The sequence below is a fragment of the Halichondria panicea genome, chromosome 3 (genome assembly GCF_963675165.1).
Source record: "Halichondria panicea chromosome 3, odHalPani1.1, whole genome shotgun sequence".
NCBI lineage: Eukaryota > Metazoa > Porifera > Demospongiae > Suberitida > Halichondriidae > Halichondria > Halichondria panicea.
Window position 1 is genome coordinate 6,578,404 of NC_087379.1, and position 19,206 is coordinate 6,597,609.

Here is a 19,206-nt window from a genome sequence, read left to right on the forward strand (position 1 = left end):
TGGTTACTGGTGGGTAATTCAAAGAAACATCAGCCTTTGATCAGTTGACCTGCTGTACTGTATCTACGTACATGTGCTGTAGCTGATCGCTGGACCGCGTACCGGAGAGAGGCTATGGGTTGTGGAACATCCAAAGCGACACAGGTGGCCAATACAGACATCACCATCAAAGAAGACTCAAGGTGAGGCCAGTGCACTGTAAGCAGTGCAGTAACAACGTATGTACATGTAGTCAGACGTATATCGAATGAACATTTCTAGTCTCGATGCTACCGAGATTAGATAAGATCTAATCCTGAAAGCAAGGTTGATTATGTGTACGTGTAGTCTAGTTACCTGTATTACTTGGCTTGTAGAGGAGGCTATTAGCTATTGACCTTTACCAGTATTAAAGCGTAATTATTCAATGGTTACGTGATTTCCATTCAGTATGAGAGAGCCCCAGCCGTTGACTCAGGGTGAGGCTACCACTAGAGCAACCGTGAGTGAGGAGAGAACAGACGATCACGGTATGTACATTAATGCCTGTTACCACCTTGGTAGAGCTCTAATGCTGATTTACACTCCGTGTGTTTGATGATGATTGGGTTGTTTTGTCGCTAGGTACAGCATCACAAGAGCTCACAACTCAACACAGCTGTGACAGTCAGGTGTGTGTGTGGGTGTGGGTGGGTGCGTGTGTGTGTGTGTGTGTGTATGTGTGTGTGTGTGTGTGTGTGTGTGTGTGTGTGGGTGTGTGTGTGTGTGTGTGTGTGGGTGTGTGTGTGTGCGTGCGTGCGTGCGTGCGTGTAGAGCTGGGTACATAATAATTATTATATTGGTTGGTGAAGGCACCATTTTATATAATTATGTACTGGTACTGTCAAGAATGAACTCTTGGTACTGTTTATGTGCCTAATTATAAGCACTAGTCAGGTACTCACTTAGATTTCTGTAAGCTAGTTGGTTGATGTCTCATGTAAGATGGATCCATAAAGTAGTACAGAGTCCCACCATTACATGAAGTGCTTTACAGTGATGTTGTGTACAGGCAGGAGGCAGTAATGACGAGGAAAGGCCGAAATTTGAAGCGTTTGAAGTGAGTGTTAATGAGGATGGGAGCAGTGACCCTAAAGGACTACCACCACGAAGACTATCAGTGAGTTACAGTATAGTTGTCAGGGTTTCATAGAGAGGGGGGGCGCCCTGGGATCCCCCCACCTAGAAATCTGAAAATGAATCACAACGATTTTTCTCCTTAAAAACGTCTGCATCTCTTTTAAAGGAAGCATACTACTAACTAGTAAAATTTAATGGTTTGAAAACCCAAAATAATTGCACCACTGATAATCTTTTCGTAAAAATGTTCCGGGGAACAACCCCTGATCCCCCTGAATTAAATGTTTCCCCCTCCCAGCTAAAAATCCTGTATGAACCCTGGTGAGAGTGTGTTTTTACATACGTGTACGTAGGCTATTATAGCTGTCGACAAAATAATGGTATACATTAATTGTGATCTAGTTATAGTTGTGACACATGCACAGTGCCACATGGGAGATATTGGCTCAGTAGTGCCTTTGCCCTCGAGGCCTGCGGCCCTTGGGCCTAAGTCACTACTGAGCCAATATATCCAATGTGCGCACGAGTGAGCTGTGTAACAACTGATTTGTTGCATTCCTTGTGCATTCCTTTTCGTGTACACATCACTCGTTTTATAGGACAACTAGTTTCAACTACTTGTGGTTGCTGTGGAATGCACCCAGATGCATGAAAAACGTTTTCTGCTTACCACTGAATCTGTTGACAGTGTTATACTATGCCAGGGTGGGCTTTAGGTAACTTTAGCCATACTATGCCAGTATCTAGATAGTGGCACAGTTCAAGGCTTGACCTGTGCCATATGGTAGATATTGGCACAGTGTTTCCTTTGATCTGCCCACTCAAAATGCAACAATTGCCAATACAGTCATGTTTGCTAATGAACTGTATTGCCCTCAGAAACTGGACTCAGTGCCCAAGCTCACTACAGAGATGTTGGCTGAGAAACAAAGACAAGTGGAGGAGAGAAAACAACAGGTCAGCAAGCCTTGTCTATTCACCTCAGGGGCTGTAATTTTGTGATCCTTGTACTATACACACTTCACGTACATGTATGGTTTGAATCAGGCCACTATTTTGTTTCATGCTGTTTGGTGATTATTTGCTGTGTTCTGCATTGTAGGAGCTGGAGAAACGTGCCAACAAACGGGTGTCACGTAAAGACAGACTTAGGAAGCAGATTGTGGAGGCTAGAGATATGGAGGTGTCACATCAACACTACACCACACATATCATTAACTAGATATTCATAGTGTCGTGAATAGTCGCAGTCTCAGTGTGGGGTGTAACTGGGAGGTATTCAACACACACTGATTAGATCACTCTACACGCAGCAAAAAGAGGATTGCTGCATATAGAGTGATCTAATCAGTTATGTTTACAGTAATGTGGTTTTACAGGCTTTGTTGTATAAAAGTGGGTGATGTGCTATTGTAACTCCTTCCACTGGCTTTCTCACAGACATGATTATGTACATACATAGCACGCTGTCATTTTGGTTTCCCAATCAGCAAATCCATCCATCTTCCCTCTATAATTATACAGCAGAGTGCTAGTAGCGACAGCAATGGCCGAGTGAAGGCTCTCAAACTGTCGGCCAGTGAGGGCCTGGACACTGAGAGTGGGACTGCCAGCTATGACCCTTCAGTAGAGATGGATGTTGACCTCACCTACAACACCGACGAGCAAAACGGTACGTGTGGAGACCTTGCATTGAGTGTTGCTGTAAATTTGCTTAATTAAATTGAAGGTGTTAATTATGTACCTTTATACAGAGTACACACTCGATCAGCTGTGTCACTGTCAATGACTGTATATTTTTTAACACTTGACTACTTAACACTAGCTAGCTAGCTGCTGTTAATTTACAGTTTTTTTATTTTAATTCCATCCTTCGATCTGTGCTGCAGGTTTCTGGGAGAGTCAAAATTCAGAGACGAATTTGGACAATAATGACAAAGCACAAAGTGACACTAGAAACAATCCTGTTGACGATTTTGGTAGCAATAAATCGGAACAATATTTGTGAATTATTAATATTCATTGCACACACAAAACTAGATCACATGTCATGATAATTATCAAATATTAAATACCGACCCACCATGCATAATTGCATGTTTTATTTTTAATTCCATGCAATAATTATTAGATAACGTTTATGTTCCTGTTCATGTTACAATATTAAGAAGGGATGCATATAATTATGCATGCTACTTTATATAATAAAGGTCATGCACCTGCACGTACCATATACCGTATAGCGGGAAATTTTCGTGGGGTGCAAAATTTTGCGTTTTTCGAGGGTAGAGCAGTAATGTGAAAATTAAAACCGGGATAAACTCCCACGCACCAGGTATTTTCACATGTGCATGCAAAGTATTGATGGGTGTAGTTTCCTGGCATTGAAACGCGAATATTAGAACCCACAAAAATTTCTGCTGAGGGCTCTGGAGCCAATCGCGAAAATTTCCCGCTATACGGTATACCAGTATATACATGTAGGAAACATTCAGGCAATCGTTTTCACTTTATAGCTACAGTAATAATAAATTAAAAGCAGTGAATTTATATCACGTATATACACTACAATAGTATTGTAATAGCATTGCACACAGATGAAAATTACATTGCTAACAAAGAGAAAAATATAATTATTGCTATATATAATTAGCTAACAATGTCTAACTTCTGCACATAGTTCTCTGGGAAGAGTCCCTCATTATCCACTCCCGACTTGCCAAACAGCCAACCATCTCCCTCACACCGCGTCTGAATCACAATCTGTGTGTGTGTGTGTGTGTGTGTGTGTGTGTGTGTGTGTGTGTGTGTGTGTGTGTGGGGGGGGGGGGGGGGTGTTAAGTGTGTGAGAGCTGACCATCTTTCAATAGCCATAACTTTAGTACTGTAGATCCATTTGTGATCCAATGTCAAACCTTTACGAAATTTTCTCTAATAGCTTAGAAAGATACCTTTCAAATGATGTGTTGTGTGTGTGCATGTCTCTCAGTTATATACATAAACTACTAGAAGTTGAAGAAAAGCGTGACAAATCCCCTACCCTGACAAATACAAAATGGAACTGCCCACACCATTATTTTGTATATACATGTATATCACACTAATAGCTCCACCCACCTGTCCTTCCTCCAAGGGGATTTCCCCAGAGTCTAGAGGGGAGTAGTCATAGATTGCTCTCATGATAATGTTGCCACGGGATACCAGTTGGACGTATGTGGCTGGGAAATAACCCTTTTTGTCTCCAACAGATCCTTTCCACCAATCTCCACTGGCCGTGTTTATGAGAGCTATCACATCCCCTGCCCTGTGTGTGTGTGCGTGCGTGCGTGCGTGTGTGTGTGGGTGTGTGTGGGTGTGGGTGTGTATGTGTGCGTGCGTGCGTGTGCGTGTGCATATGCACGTACATGTATGTGTACTTTGATGTGTAGGAGGGAAACAAAAAAGAGACACAAAACTCTATATTTTCCTCACACTACATTGTGTGGGTGTATGGAAGAACAACCAAAATAGGCAGCATGCATGTACATGTACACTATAGCAATGCCACAGTTCAATTGCACATAATGCAATGATTGACTGAACATGCATGTTAACGATGTTGACAATGTCATACTTATACTTACATGAGAGAAACGTCGTTAGGGTTGACCTTGGTGTAGTCATACATGGCCACACAATAGCTGTAGGAATCAGCCAGCTCTACGGTCTGCTCAAAGCTATGGTGGGTCAGGGCATCTTCAATCTCAGCCTATGGGAGGATGGTAGAACCATGAGAGGTTTATCACAACAGAGCCATTAACAGTATATATACAACACTGAGCGTGAAGTAAGTGTAAAGTGGGTAACAAGCTGCACAGTTAAAGTTAGGATAATTATGATGGTCCCTCATGAGTTCTATTTGTTTATTTATTCGTCAGCATTTTTTCTCAGAAGTCTGTTGCGCTTATAATTATTGTATGAATAGCTATGTGTAAGAATGCTATGATTATGAAGATGCATGAATAAGACAAGAGGGCATCAAAACCGCATATATAATTTAATTATAACACAGATACTATTTTTTGCGTCAAATTATAAGAGCAGTAAGTACTACAAGCAAGCTTTCTTGGCGTGTAGCTGAGTACCTTCCAGAGGGCCAGACGAAGAGATATCCGTTGTAAAAGTTCACACGGGCGAGTAAAAGCTGAGAGTAGTAAAGATACGCCCTTGTCACCTTCTTCTAGCTAGGCTATCCACGCCAAAATTTGACGCAAGAATACTCAAGTTATAGTAATTGCGGCTTGTATGTCACTCCTCCACGAAAAACGCTATACCATAACGATATTCATACTCAATACACACCCTCTCGCAACACTATACCATAACGATATTCATACTCAATACACACCCTCTTGCGTGGGAGAAACATCTGTTAATTAGGCAAAGGTGCAGACTGTAGAACATGCAAATTGACACTATGAGCTAGCAGATTATTAGCTGTGAATGCAATCGAGTTACCCTTGAGTAGAGTGATTCTCCACGAGGTGGTGGTTTAGGAAGGTGTTCAGGAGAGGTGGTCTTCCTGGAGGGGGTTCTAGTCGGAGGTTGGGGGGGCAGCTCATACAAGCCCCCCAGAGTCTCATCCTCATCATACCCAAATTCTGTGGGATGGAAAATTGAGACAGAAAAAGTTGAAAATTCACAATTTTTCCAAAGACCAAACACACAAGCTACATGTACAAATGTAGCACACCCCAATAAAGTTTCCCACAGGACATAATTATAGGCATTGTGTACAATTAACATACATACATGTACATACACACAGCCCACAGTTATTAGTTTGTGTGTGTTGAATACTCACCATCGAATGATCCAGTGGGAGAGCCACCGCTGCTGCTGGGGGCGTTGCTGGTCTTGCGTTGTAGGAGCATCGAGAGACGATTGGTCACTTTAGACACGGCTGCAAAAAAAGTTTCTGTCAATACCAGAAAGTGTTGCTACAGATCTAGTACAACAGGTCAAAGATCATGACATACATTATGTAGGCGTACAAGCACTGTTAGTACTAATATAAGTTTGTAAACCAGTTTACTTACATGCAGCAAACTTTGCTGGGTCCTTGGTTGGAGGTAGCTGTAAAAAAGGGAAATGAATCAAAGCACAGGTTTAGGTAAACACACACACACGGCTCTAGTAGACTCACCCCCTCACAGTAGGGGATGTAGTTCTGGCACTTGATGTGGACTGTGGTCTTACACACTTTGCACTTGAAGCCTCGAGAGATAGGAGCTAAAAGAATGGGAATGAAACGTGATGAATTCATATAGTACGCATTATCTGGACCATTGTATACTAGCAACAGTGGAAGAGGGGTATCTCTGAGAGCAGCAGAATACACATGAAATTAGGCAATCAGTTGTACACGCATAATAGTATGTACTATACATGTATATAACATAGATATACATGTAGCACGAGACCGAGTCTTGTATTCAATATACAAGGCACAAGCTCCGAGGGCGAGCTGCCTGTATATGGCACACAACACGAGGGTTCTTATGTTATACAAATACAAATACAATAGCGGCCCTTACCAAATTATGCCCCAAGGCTACGTACCAAAAATATACAACACGGTAGGGACTGTATGACTTTTATTACACCCTTGATACATTGACAACGTCATTGGCCTCGGTCACAGGCCGTTTTTTCTCTAATTGAACGCTATGTCGGAAAAGGCCTGGTGTCCATTGCATGGTGTTAGTTTACCCATAATCTGGGTAATCGTTCCGAACGTAAATTTGAGTTAACTAGAGCAATAAAGTGTTAAACCCTCGGCTGTTGACATGAATAACAATAGACATGTATGCACTGTGAACTAGTATACACAGCACAGAAGCCTAAACTACAATCACAATTCTAGCTTTCTACTTTAGTGACCCTTTTCCATTGTTGTTGGTAAGGATCACTTCAGCTGTAAATAAGTGCCTCGAATAAAGGCTGCGTGTAGCTGGTAGACAAGAGCCGCTTCAGACTGAGTGTGCAGGCCTGATAAACGCAATGGAGGGCCATAAACTCACAGGTAAGCAGCTTCACACCATAAGAAAACCAGCACATTCGCACTAATGCGATAGACACAGGCTATAAACAATTTTTCTCACAATTGGGCTGGGCAACGAGGCTACAACGTCATAATTAATTATGTAAATACACTCAAAGTTAGCTAGTAGACAATACAATCATGCGTACAAACTGATACGTACATAACCACACCCACTCTCCACACCCCCCACCCCCCCTCCACACACACCCACTCCCCCTCCACACACACCCACTCCCCCTCCACACACACCCACTCTCTCTCACGTTGAATGACTCCCTTGCAATAGGAGCACAACTGCAATTTTCTGATTTTCCGCTCGTCCTCCAAAAACTCATGACTTCGCCCGAGTACAAAGGTCGTACTGGTCTTGATTGGACGCCCCCTTGAGAGGTTGGTGGGGGAGAGGGAGTTCTCCTCCATACTGATCTGTGATCCTATTGGTGACGCACCCTCCACATTCAGGTGAGTGAACAGTGAGAGCTGAATACATGTGCGGTGTGTGTGTGGGGGGGGGGTGAGTGTGTGTGTGTGTGTGTGTGTGGGTGTGTGTGGGGGGTTGTGTGGTGAAGTACTGCACAATGCTATGCACTACAACAATATGCAGTACAAGTGCCATCAATAAAAACATTCAGATAGCTATAACCATAAGAGCTATTTACAACGTTCCACGTACATGTACAGTGCACATGCATTTAGAAACAATGGTCAAGGGTATAAAGTACGAAATAGAAAATTAATCGTTATTTTTACCGTGTACTCGATGCATAACTGACCTTGCCCCTGATGACAATGAGCTCCACCTCTTTTATTCTGATCTTATTCCTCATCTCCAGTAGCTCCTCAATCAACGAGTTGGGGTCGCCCAGGGCCGGGTTGTCACGGTAACTACAGGGGCAGAGCAACACGTTAAGCAAGAATTTTGTTGAGCAATTTATTGCTTTCTCTGCTCAATGCTATAATAGAAAATATCTAAATCAGTTAACTCTCACAAACAGCAGCAATATCAGCAGCTTTTTAAGAGCGTATGCTACACTGACGACATTCCCCCCTCCCTCTCATTTCACACATTCCACACTATACCTACCTGCCACCCACTACACTCATAGCCACTACTGTAACACCCACAGCCACTACACCCACGGCCACTACACCCACGGCCACTACACAGTACACACACTACACCCACGGCCACTACACAGTACACACACTACACCCACGGCCACTACACAGTACACCCACTACACCTACGGCCACTACACAGTACACACACTACACCCACGGCCACTACACAGTACACACACTACACCCACGGCCACTACACAGTACACACACACTACACCCACGGCCACTACACAGTACACACACTACACCCACTATACTCACCTGTCGAGTAGTGTCTTGACGGACTGGTACTCTTTATGCAGTTGCTCCAGAGCAGTGGCCACGTCACTCTCGTTCTTCTTGATGCCCTCGTGAGCGTGGATGAGGGGAGCCTGGGTCATGTCCACCAGCTGCAGGTGGCCCTCCAGGGGGCTCTGTGGGGGGGGGGAAGATGAGGTCATTAGCGATGCATGGTGACTGAAAGGTGCATGTGGCAAGCTATATATACAAGTCACCACATAATTATTAGGTGTTTATTGGATATGATGGAGTAACGATGAAAGATAATGAAAATGAAATTACGTACAACAAGTCACTTAACCAACAGATGTAGACATGAATGGCTTAATTCAACAAAGTCACTGGAGATCAACTGGCTCAATAGTGGCACAATGCATGGAGGACAAACACAACTACCCTACTCTTGATACAATATAAACACTATCGGGGACAGAAGTTCCAGCTTCTCCAGTATGGAGTTTCAATTATGTGTGTGTGTGTGTGTGTGTGGGGGGGGGGGGGGGTGTGCGCGCGCGCGTGTGTGTGTGTGTGTGTGTGTGTGTGTGTGTGTGTGTGTGTGTGTGTGCGTGTGTGCGTGTGTGCATTAGTCTACTACAGGTAGTCTGAGCTCACCAAGTCTACAGGGGGTGTGTCGGGTAGCTTGGGAGTGGGTAGGTCAGGAGCTTTGAACTGACACGGAGGAGGAGGGTACTCTTTAACCAGGACGTTTTGATTGGTAACAAAGGTCGAGATGTCGGCTGGAGCACTGATGGAGTCGAGGACTTGTTGGAGGTCAGAAAGATGAGAGAGAGACGTCTTCAACTGATAGGGGGAAAAAGTTAATAATCAAATAACGTTTCCACAAGGTACAAAAGTCCATGTAAAGAATGATGGACACTTTTAAGGGAGGCCCACCCTCTATATATATAACCAGGTTAATGGACTCCACAAAGTATCCACAGAATGTGTTTCAACCTTTGTATACAGGGCACCTCTTTTACAGCCACTTGGTCTCCCAATGGTGACCACTATAGACAAGGGTGACCACTATAGACAGGATTACCTACCTAGATGTACACTGTGCCTACCTTCTCCTCTCCATACTGAATCCTCTTCTGCAGACAATGTTTGAACCCCTTCACCAAATCCTCGTGTACTGCCTGCGAGCAAAGTGAAATACATAACAGCAATTTATAGAGCATTTGGGACTGACTATGGTATGTGTCTGGGTTAGCCAATGTAGCCACCCCCTCTCCCTTCCCACCCACGCACACCCACACACACCCACACACACCCATACATACGCGCACAGGCACACACACACACACACACACACATACCTGCAGTTCGTTGAGCATGTCGAAGACTTGTTTGCCATAGAATTCATCGTGGAGGTGGTTGAAGCCAGCCAGTTGCATCACATAGTCATTGTGAGTGTTGTAGCTGTGCAGCACCATGGAGTCCTATAGCAAGGGATACACAGTGAGAGCATACACACTCAAGAAGTACTGTATAGCGCGAACTTTTCGAGGAGTAATTTTCGCGAGTTAGCAATTCTACACGAAAATTATTCTTTATTAGACTTAATGACTTATCTGCGATAACGTTCAAAGATTGAAGGCGTGACCAGGGAATGTTTCAGGTAAGCAACAATTTATTCAACGAAATGCTTTTAGAGACCATGCATACTACGAAATTTCAGCCCCTCGAAAATTTCGCGCTATACGGCATAATTGCTGATGTATGTGAATGCCAACTAGAAGCTCTGTGTATAGCTAATATGGGATGCCTAATAAAGATGAAACACTTACACATACCGTAAATTAAAACTTGCGAAACTATATAATCTATCGCAATAGGTTCAACGTCACTATCCTACAGTACAAGCTATTGAAATCCTTAATTGGGGAGTCCACACTAACATTTGCACCAACAAAAATTACCCGCCATACGGTATCTTCTACAGCAAACAGTGAGCAAGTGCTGAAATTACTATACACATGCAAGCTCAATAAATGCTACATGATTTTTAGTGAGCTTGTCTCTCCTTATACACTTGCTATCAAGTCTTCTAACTCTACCTTTACTGCCTCCTCCCCCTTCTCCAGGGCCTCTGCGTACTTTGTCCACTGGTCCTGATACTCTCTGTACATCTTGCCAGTGAAGTCCTCCATCTTGTCCACTCGACCCATGTACACGTCACGAAACGCAAACCACTGTGTGAGGGTGTGGAGTGAGTGAGTGGGTTGAGTGGAGTGTGAGGGCGTGTGGGTTGAAGTGTGAGGGTGTGTGAGGGAGTGTAGTAAAACAGTGGTGAGCTATAGACATTATTGTTATTCTACATAATGTGAAATTATGCACACTTGTTATACAACAATGCTAGTCGATACATGTACTGATCTGAAGCCATTATCATTATAAGCTGTGGGTATATATACAAACATAGGAAAAACACAAAGAATTAACTGCTAGTAACAGCACTCCTAGACACAAGTGTATACAATTCAAAGGCAAGACTACAAAGACTACACGTGTACAACATCAGGAATGCAATATTCCTGACAATAAATGTATAATTAAACGCCATTCCAATTAATCATGGTAACCACACATGTACATACATGTATCTAGAGACGGTCTGTTCTCACCTTCTTGATAAGACTCTTCTTTCGAGCAGTGAGGTCACTCAGTTGTTGACTGACGGAGGTTGTGAGTTTCTGAGAGAGTTGTGTACAGCTCCTCGACTCTCTCTCCACCTCTCCAATCAGACTCTCCCACGCACTGAACCCTGTACTGTTGACCATCAGCCTGGATGTGTGTGTTTAGTAAACGTGACAATGTTTAACGAAGGCCATCTTGGCGGGCCTTAATTGTTCTTGAGAAACAGAAAGTAAAGTGTTTGACAATAGACCTTTCTAGTAATTAAAGAGGAATAATGAAGAAAGGTATACCACTTCATTTGCACTCTGGACTCACAGGACACATGTACAATGTACCGTATAGTGGGTATATTTCGAGGGTGTAAAATGTTTGCGGTTTTCGCTGATTAAGCATGAACCGCAAATATTTATACCCACGAATTTAATATCGCATGCATGCATGCTGCAAAAGGCTGCTATTCCGCAAAAATTAAATCTGCAAAAACCTTTCTAATAATCATTCCGCGACAGTTTATACCCTCAAAATATACCCGCTATACGATATACACTGACCACACACACTCACGGATCACACACTCACAGGTCACACTCACGGATCACACACACACACACACACACACTCACGGGTCTTTCTTGAGGTTGTCTGCCGTCTTTTTACGGTAGTTCTTAACGATACTCATGAGCTGCTGTGCGTGCTGCTCCTCGGCCGCTGCCACTTTGTTGAGAAAATCAACAGCTGCAGAAATCAAGGAGAGAAAGTATCAGAAACACACATACTCACAAGCATCACCATGGATACTGGTATGCCGAGTACTAAGTACAACAAACATGTATTTAGTTTGTGGGTTAGCACAATAACTTAATTACCAGTTGTGCTTGAATTAATTGTATATCTATGGCTGCCCCACATTTCCCTTTGATTGTACTTAACGAGAACACTAATTGCCTGTAATGTATCACATGTCACTGCCACTTCTATATATGCCACAGTCAGTCTACACTTTAGCAGCAATGGTAGTAACTCCTCAAACATACAAGGAAATTCATTGCTCTTGCCCTAACAAGTCACCTATCGTCATACCATCACTGCCATATATACGCTCTATATGCACAACACTGAATATTGAACTGCTTCTGGAGAGAAACACTAGATTGTAAACAAAGCTTTCACCAAGAAGCCTCAACAAACACAAACAAGCTATGCACATGAATCTCTTCTGTTAGCATCAAAGGAATGCATTAGTGTTTCTAGCAAAAGGCTAAGATTAAAAAGGATAGTTTTTACATACAAATTGTGTGTGGCACACAACTCCTGTACAGTTTAGTCCCTGACATCTTATGGTCATACTCAAGAGCTACATTACTAAGGAGACAGGTGTTAATAACACATGTTAGCAAGGCATGTCACAGGCACATCAGAGGGACACACCTCTAATGCCATTTCAGGTCTGCCAAAGAGACACTTCATTTGGCAATTGATTCTGGCTGGAATGTATGCTATGTGTGTCTGTGTTACAGTTAGTTAGTGCACACACACAGTCACATATACAGGGCTCACAAATTAACAGTTTATGAAGGCCACTCACTACACACAGTGATGGTACTACTACACAGCCGGTGGTTAGTGGCCACTGACAGTGGTTGCTTTCACACACAACCTAAACTCGAGGGCCGGCCTCAGCCTCAGGGTGTTTCCACTCAATACCCTCCTCCATTCAAAAGTTAGAACTGCTTCCTTATTGAGGTCTCCAAGCAATGGACACGTTAACAGTCTATAGACCAGACACATGCAGATCTGTCAACTACAAGCATATCATACTTATTCTATTTAAGGCGACCTCTCTAAATATGCTACAATTGAACAGTTCACCCATAATCATGGCACTGCTTGTTTTGTGTACACATTTATAGTCGTCCAAAACGTAATTATTTTTTAGCGGCGCCTTAAATAATTCTTGAGAACACAGACAATTTAGCTAAGAAAGTAGCTAAGCCTTTGAGTGTTGGTTCGTAAGCGTCAACTTTTTCAATGTCTGTTTTACCATCTGCTGTTTATTCATGCTCCACTGATTATTCATATTTACTGCATTAAAGAAAATGCCCTAACTCTGGCGATGGCATATTCGACGCGACGGTTTAAACAATGCACACATTCAGCTATTTTAAAGCCTGCTATGTTTATGTAAGCGCAAGTACATACACAAGGATATCAACTCTGTACTGTACTGTACTGCACAGTGCAGTGGACAAGCTACAGCTAGCCAGCCAGCCAGCCAAAGCTGCGTAGCTAAAAAAAGTAATGGAACAAACCTCTTTGTAGCTATAAAACAAGGGAGTTTCATACACAAACAGAGAGCTCTCACCTGTCTCGGAGAGCTTCACTGCAAAGCTGGAGTGAGTTTTGAGTGTTTCATTGAAGCTACGGTGAGGCAAGTCTCTGTAGCGACGATACCCTGTGTCTTGACTCTGTGTTAGCTCAACGTTGTCCATACCATCGTCTATCGAAGCTCCTCCGACACTAGCCATGGTTTGCTAATCTGTATTCCTCTGATTCGAGTCTGTAGTGTTGAAACGTACTTGTCAGGAAAGCATGCTTGTGATCAGTGGACCATCACCCATCTAGCCACACCCACAAATTTGCAGAAAATGTGGGCGGTGCTGCTCATCAATGGAAGAAACCCCATCTCTAGTACTGGATATCCTCTGATCCTGATCGATATCTTACCCCTTAGCTAGCTGACCTTAATGTGAAGAGAGAAAAGTTCTGTGTAAGGCAAGTGTTCATATGAGTGTTCATATGATCTATCTCATTAGATCTTATCACAAATAATAAATACTGATAAATAAAACTTTTAATAGGTCTACCTCCTACTTTACTAGACATGGGTGTTTTGCAACCGTATTTGGGTATAGATGCCCTACTTGTATTGAATAGAGTTGAGTGCATGGATGATTCATTGATTAGAAATTTCCTAACTTTAAGTTGTTTCTACAGCGATGAAGATGCTTGATATCGAGACAGGACTGTCCCCCCATCAACCAGAGCCCCCCACCAAGATAGCGGGGTTTGGGATACCCCTCTACTCATACCCAGCCATACCTCCCTTCCTGCAGGGAAACCCCAACATCACTGACGGCTACAGAGCACACTTATCTCCCAAGCTATGTGTCAAGAGGTACTATCAATCACTTGAATTATAATTATTGGGCTAACAATATTCATAGGTTCTGTGGCAGTATACATAATTAATTTAGAGGCCACAACTGTCATGTGATTTATTGCTTTGAAAATGGCGACATCTGATAACTTAGTAATAGTTGAATTTCTCCATGAGTCTGTGAAGTCCAAGTGTTTGTCCTCGAACAATGGCGCTATCCAATGGGAAGTAGCCTACAAGTCTAATAAATTACATCTTAGCTTGCTTAGTGGAGCGACATCTGCTGAAGTGCGTTATTTTGTCCAGGTGGAGTATTATAAAGAAGTCAATGAAAAAGAAACTGTTTTCTCCCGTGGATCAGCTACGATAAAAAAAGATGACTCTACTGACCTGGGTATGTGTTTTTATAAGTCTAATTGTAAGAATCGTCATGGTAGGACCCAGTTCAATGCTAAAACCTGGTTTGATTTATTCATCCTTCGCCTGAATCCAGTGGTTGAAATTCCTCAGGTATCAACTCTCTCTGCTGTGTTATCTGCTACACTGGACACTGACAAAGGTCTGAATGATGTCATGCTGTACTTCGGCCCAGAGAAGGAGCTTGTACAGGCAAGCAAGTTCATGCTTATGGCTCGATCACCCGTTTTTAAGAAAATGTTCGAAGCTAGTATGAAAGAAGCAAAATCAAATGAAGTAACAATCGATGACATCACTCTTGCTGTTGGGAAAGAAATGATCACATACATCTATACGGACGAGGCACCAAATATTGTGAGCATGGCAGAAAAATTGTGGTTTGCAGCTGAAAAGTACGAACTACCCGGTTTGAAAGCACTGTGCGAGAATGAGTTTGCTATACAACTCACAATGGATAATGCGGCACACTTTCTGTTGTTTGCTGACCGCTACCTACTATGGTGATGGAAAGTTCAAGGACTATGTACTGTTCTTCATCACTAAAGACAAAGACACCTGCTCAAAAGTGATGAGGTCTGACGAGTGGAAGGAAGTGAAGAAATTTCCCGATCTAGTTATTGCTGTGAGCGATAAATATTTTGATGTTCCTGTTGAGCCAGTAGCAAAGAGGGCAAAATGTGACTAGGATTGTAATATCCTGCTTGAATCAAACTTATTGTTTTTGTGCTGTGTAGTTGTTTGATTGCTTTTGCTGTATATCACTATATTATTGTCACTGCTGTGAAACATGTTACGATTGCAACTTTACTTGCATGGCTATTTTAGGTATATTGAGCAGCGATTCATCACAGTCATGCATGTTGCTTAAGTGTATGGTAAAGTATCGATCCCTATAGTAAAACTGTCTAACCAATAATTATATTCTCTTTGCAGTGCCTGTATCCTCTCCAACGAGACGATCAACATATGGTCCCACCTTCTGGGGTTGGTCTTGTTCACTTTCTACCAGTTGTACGACAACTTCTATTACCTCCCTGAGAACAGAGCAGAGACAGGGGACCACTTCACATTCACAGTCATGAATCTCTGTTTCCAGGTAAGCCCCCAATCTTGTGTCCTCAAGTTAATAATGACCATGCACTCGGTTTTATCTTTGTTCCCATAATCCTCCCTATACATGACATCATTACACTCGGCTCCATAAGCTTTTATACCGTATAGCGCGAATTTTTCGAGGTGATTAATTTTTGCTGTTTTAGAGGGTTTAGCAGTCCTCCATGAAAACTGTTCCATGAACATAGCTAACGGTGAGGTACATGTAATTCTACAAAAGTTAATTTCGCGCTATACGGTGAGAGAGCACCCCTGTGCTGTAAAACAAGCTTGTGTTTATGATATTGAATCTCAACCGCAAATCATATGTACCTGTTTGGTTTGCAGGTGTGCATGTTCTGTTCTGCCGGCTATCACTTGTTCTCCTGTCAGTCTGAGGTAGCCAGTAGAAGGTGGCTTCGTCTGGACCTAGCCGGGGTCTCCGTGGGGATGTGCGGCTGCTACTTTCCTGGGGCATACTATGCTTTTTACTGCAACCAGGTGAGGTCTCTTCATAATAGCTAAAAATACACGTTGATCTCTTCATTAGCTGAAATCACGTTGATTACCTGACAGTGTATACGTACATCTACTTAAGCTTTCAATGTTCATACATGTCTATAAAAGTACTTTTGGTCTATACCCCAAAACCTACCACTATAATTATGTGGTCTGATGCCCATGCAGTGATTTATTCCACATACACATACACATGTGCAGTTCTGGGAGTCGGCCTACATGTTTGCTATGTTTGTGCTGGTGGGTGTGTGTCTCCTCGCTCAAGCTCACTCCGAGTACCTCTCCAACGACTGGTATCGCCGCCGACTCATGCTCTACGCAGCATTCATCTTTGCTGGAGTAGTCCCTGTCATGCACTGGGTGTTACAAACTGGAGGATTTGGAGAACCTTTTGTTCAAGTGAGTGATTAGCTCAACTAATTATAGCTTTTTACATGTACATGTATAGGACATTTTTGTACAGCAGAAATTATATAGTGTACTGAATAACAGTGTTTCTACCTTACCAGGGGCGTAGCCAGACTTTTGAGACAGGGGTTTCTTCAGAAAAATCAGCGGCGCAATAGCGCCGCGAAATTTTTGCGGCCACACCCACTTCAGGTGCCACACCCTTTTGATTGGGGCACACCTACTGCTTATTGACTGTTCATGACTTTTTTACATGTTTGTGAGAAGCTAGCTAGCTATAGACGTAACATACTAGGCATGCAGGTGCCAATTGTGTATTGCTAGTCTAGCTGAGCAACAATTAAATGTCATTTACCTGAGAGGTTTCATGTGGCTGAGATTGTTCTAAACTTGTACACTTCCTGAATAAAGTTGTGCTTAGAGCTGAGTCTAAGAATACTGGAGCATTCAGGATTGATACTAGATCTAGAACTTAAGTCTTGGTCTTCTTTGTTTGAGGTAGCTAGCTAGCTGAGACTAACTACCTGAGACAAAGCCAAAGTGAAACGCTTCACGGTGCTGCTCTGATTATTGATTTGCAGCCACGTGTGAAAAGATGGGCAGTGCTGCATGATTTCAATTATAGGGAGCCCTGCCCAATTTTCTCAGCAGCTCCGGGGGGGGGGGGTTTCTGGGCAACCAGGAAACAATGGTAGCTACGCCCCTGCTTACATATACTCGACATCCGTTTTCCTGCAGTTGTTCATGCCCAAGGTCCTGGTAATGTACGTACTTGTTCTCCTGGGAGGTCTCTTCTACATCAGTCAGTTCCCAGAGAAATTATTCCCAGGCAAGTGCAGAATAACGGTTAATTGCACTGCATGTACTGTATTAGTTACTATACAGTCACCACAGACCAACACATCAATTATGGTGTCGTTTTGTATACTTTTATAAGTTCAGGAGTACGTACTGTATAGCGGGTATATTTCGAGGGTATAAACTTTTACGGATTGACCGTTTGAACGATTTTAATTTTCGCGGAATAGCATCCTTTCTTGTATGCGATATTAAGTTCGTGGGTATAATATTCGCGGTATACATGCTTGATCAGCAAAAACTGCAAACATTTATACCCTCGAAATATACACGCTATACGGTATTTATTTCCTGAAATTGTCACATTCATGATAATTCTTATAATTATCTACAGTGCATGTACAGTGCAAGTAACCTAGGGAGTAGAATACCACATTTTGGTACATAAATGTGAATATCTTGACCTTAAAACATTTCTAAGAAATTTTGATGATACCAAAGTGTAGGTGAATGCTTGAGCTTCAACATATCCAAAAATGTTTCCATGGCAACCTAAGGTGGTGGGTATGTGGTTGCTTTTACAACAGCAACAAATTATTATAGTGAGCAAAAGCTTAGGGAGGAAAAACACCAACCGTTGTCGGGTAAGGTCTGGAACTCTGGCATTAACATTAGTGGATAGTTGAGCTAACATATGCATGAATTAAAATCGGTTACATAAGTACACACGCTGTTTCGTACTCCATTATGTGTGTTTTTGGGTACCTTTTCGCTTAGGGAGAGATTTCAAGTAAATTTTTCGGCTAAGGTCTAATTTTTTTACACATGTAATTGTTAATAAATTGTCTATCTTTTGGTAGAAGCAATTTTTCTAGAAACATTTTACTTCCAGAGATAATTGATGTTACATACATTTTTTTACAATCATCCCCGTTTTCACCTAAATGATTTTTCACTATAACAATGTTTGTAGCTTATTCATTCACCTACACAATGGTATCAGCATCATTTCTTAGAAATGTTCCAAACTCAAGATACACTTAAGTACAAAATAATGTTTGTATTCTACTCCCTAGGTTACAGGCACTGTAGATTTTACAAATAATTATCCCGTGCAGGTCGTGTGAATATGTTTGGCTCTAGTCATCAATGGTGGCATATTATGATCCTGATAGCGTTTGGCTGGGCTCATCACATGGGAGTGGTGGTGTTCACCCACTGGAGAACTCATTCGTGCACAATAGTGACCCAAACTAACAATGATGACTCGTGGAGTTTGTACACATTCCTGGGAATCAAAGTTTGATTATTTTTTGGCATATTAATTTTTATTGTTCATTTATAGTATTACGTATTATAATTATGATATCTATATGTACGTGTATATATAAGCTCTAGCTGAGGTCATAATAATAAGCAATGCATACTCTCTGGTGGTTATAATTATATAATTATGGCCGTTTCACAAATTAATATAGGCCATAAATGAAGGTGCAAATTGCAATCCATTCATTGTCATTGTGTACCTTTTTATTCGGGATTCATAATTATTATGTAAGAAATGGATCAGGACATAGTTGCCATGGTTACT

At 42.3% G+C, this 19,206-nt stretch overlaps 3 protein-coding genes across 6 annotated transcripts; 2 read left to right on the forward strand and 1 right to left on the reverse strand.

The window, feature by feature from the left end:
* Window positions 1-3,210, forward strand: LOC135333916 (uncharacterized). 3 transcript variants are annotated; one of them, XM_064528942.1, is made up of 8 exons: window positions 1-182; window positions 430-509; window positions 604-650; window positions 1,031-1,138; window positions 1,978-2,055; window positions 2,201-2,281; window positions 2,626-2,770; window positions 2,988-3,210. In XM_064528942.1, the coding sequence occupies exons 1-8, from the start codon at window positions 115-117 to the stop codon at window positions 3,104-3,106; spliced, it is 726 nt and encodes a 241-aa protein (XP_064385012.1). In that variant the 5' UTR covers window positions 1-114; the 3' UTR covers window positions 3,107-3,210. The 3 variants fall into 3 exon arrangements, with proteins under 3 accessions (XP_064385012.1, XP_064385013.1, XP_064385011.1); XM_064528943.1 differs by having other exon boundaries at window positions 610-650; window positions 2,623-2,770; XM_064528941.1 differs by having other exon boundaries at window positions 2-182; window positions 2,623-2,770; window positions 2,988-3,170.
* Window positions 3,211-3,556: 346 nt separating this feature from the next.
* LOC135333889 (uncharacterized) lies at window positions 3,557-13,840 on the reverse strand. Of its 2 annotated transcripts, none has more exons than XM_064528912.1 (17): window positions 13,587-13,840; window positions 11,848-11,959; window positions 11,212-11,371; window positions 10,645-10,779; window positions 9,904-10,026; window positions 9,652-9,723; window positions 9,197-9,385; window positions 8,567-8,718; window positions 7,957-8,068; window positions 7,447-7,663; window positions 6,284-6,369; window positions 6,177-6,213; window positions 5,942-6,040; window positions 5,596-5,738; window positions 4,722-4,846; window positions 4,216-4,402; window positions 3,557-3,861 (listed from the first exon to the last, which is right to left on the reverse strand). In XM_064528912.1, the coding sequence occupies exons 1-17, from the start codon at window positions 13,747-13,749 to the stop codon at window positions 3,748-3,750; spliced, it is 2,226 nt and encodes a 741-aa protein (XP_064384982.1). In that variant the 5' UTR covers window positions 13,750-13,840; the 3' UTR covers window positions 3,557-3,747. The 2 variants fall into 2 exon arrangements, with proteins under 2 accessions (XP_064384982.1, XP_064384983.1); XM_064528913.1 differs by having other exon boundaries at window positions 5,596-5,731; window positions 5,941-6,040.
* LOC135333907 (progestin and adipoQ receptor family member 3-like) lies at window positions 13,839-18,993 on the forward strand. The gene is made up of 7 exons (XM_064528933.1): window positions 13,839-13,996; window positions 14,219-14,399; window positions 15,732-15,894; window positions 16,239-16,391; window positions 16,611-16,808; window positions 17,556-17,646; window positions 18,734-18,993. The coding sequence occupies exons 2-7, from the start codon at window positions 14,221-14,223 to the stop codon at window positions 18,919-18,921; spliced, it is 972 nt and encodes a 323-aa protein (XP_064385003.1). The 5' UTR covers window positions 13,839-13,996; window positions 14,219-14,220; the 3' UTR covers window positions 18,922-18,993.
* The last annotated feature ends 213 nt before the right edge of the window (window positions 18,994-19,206 follow it).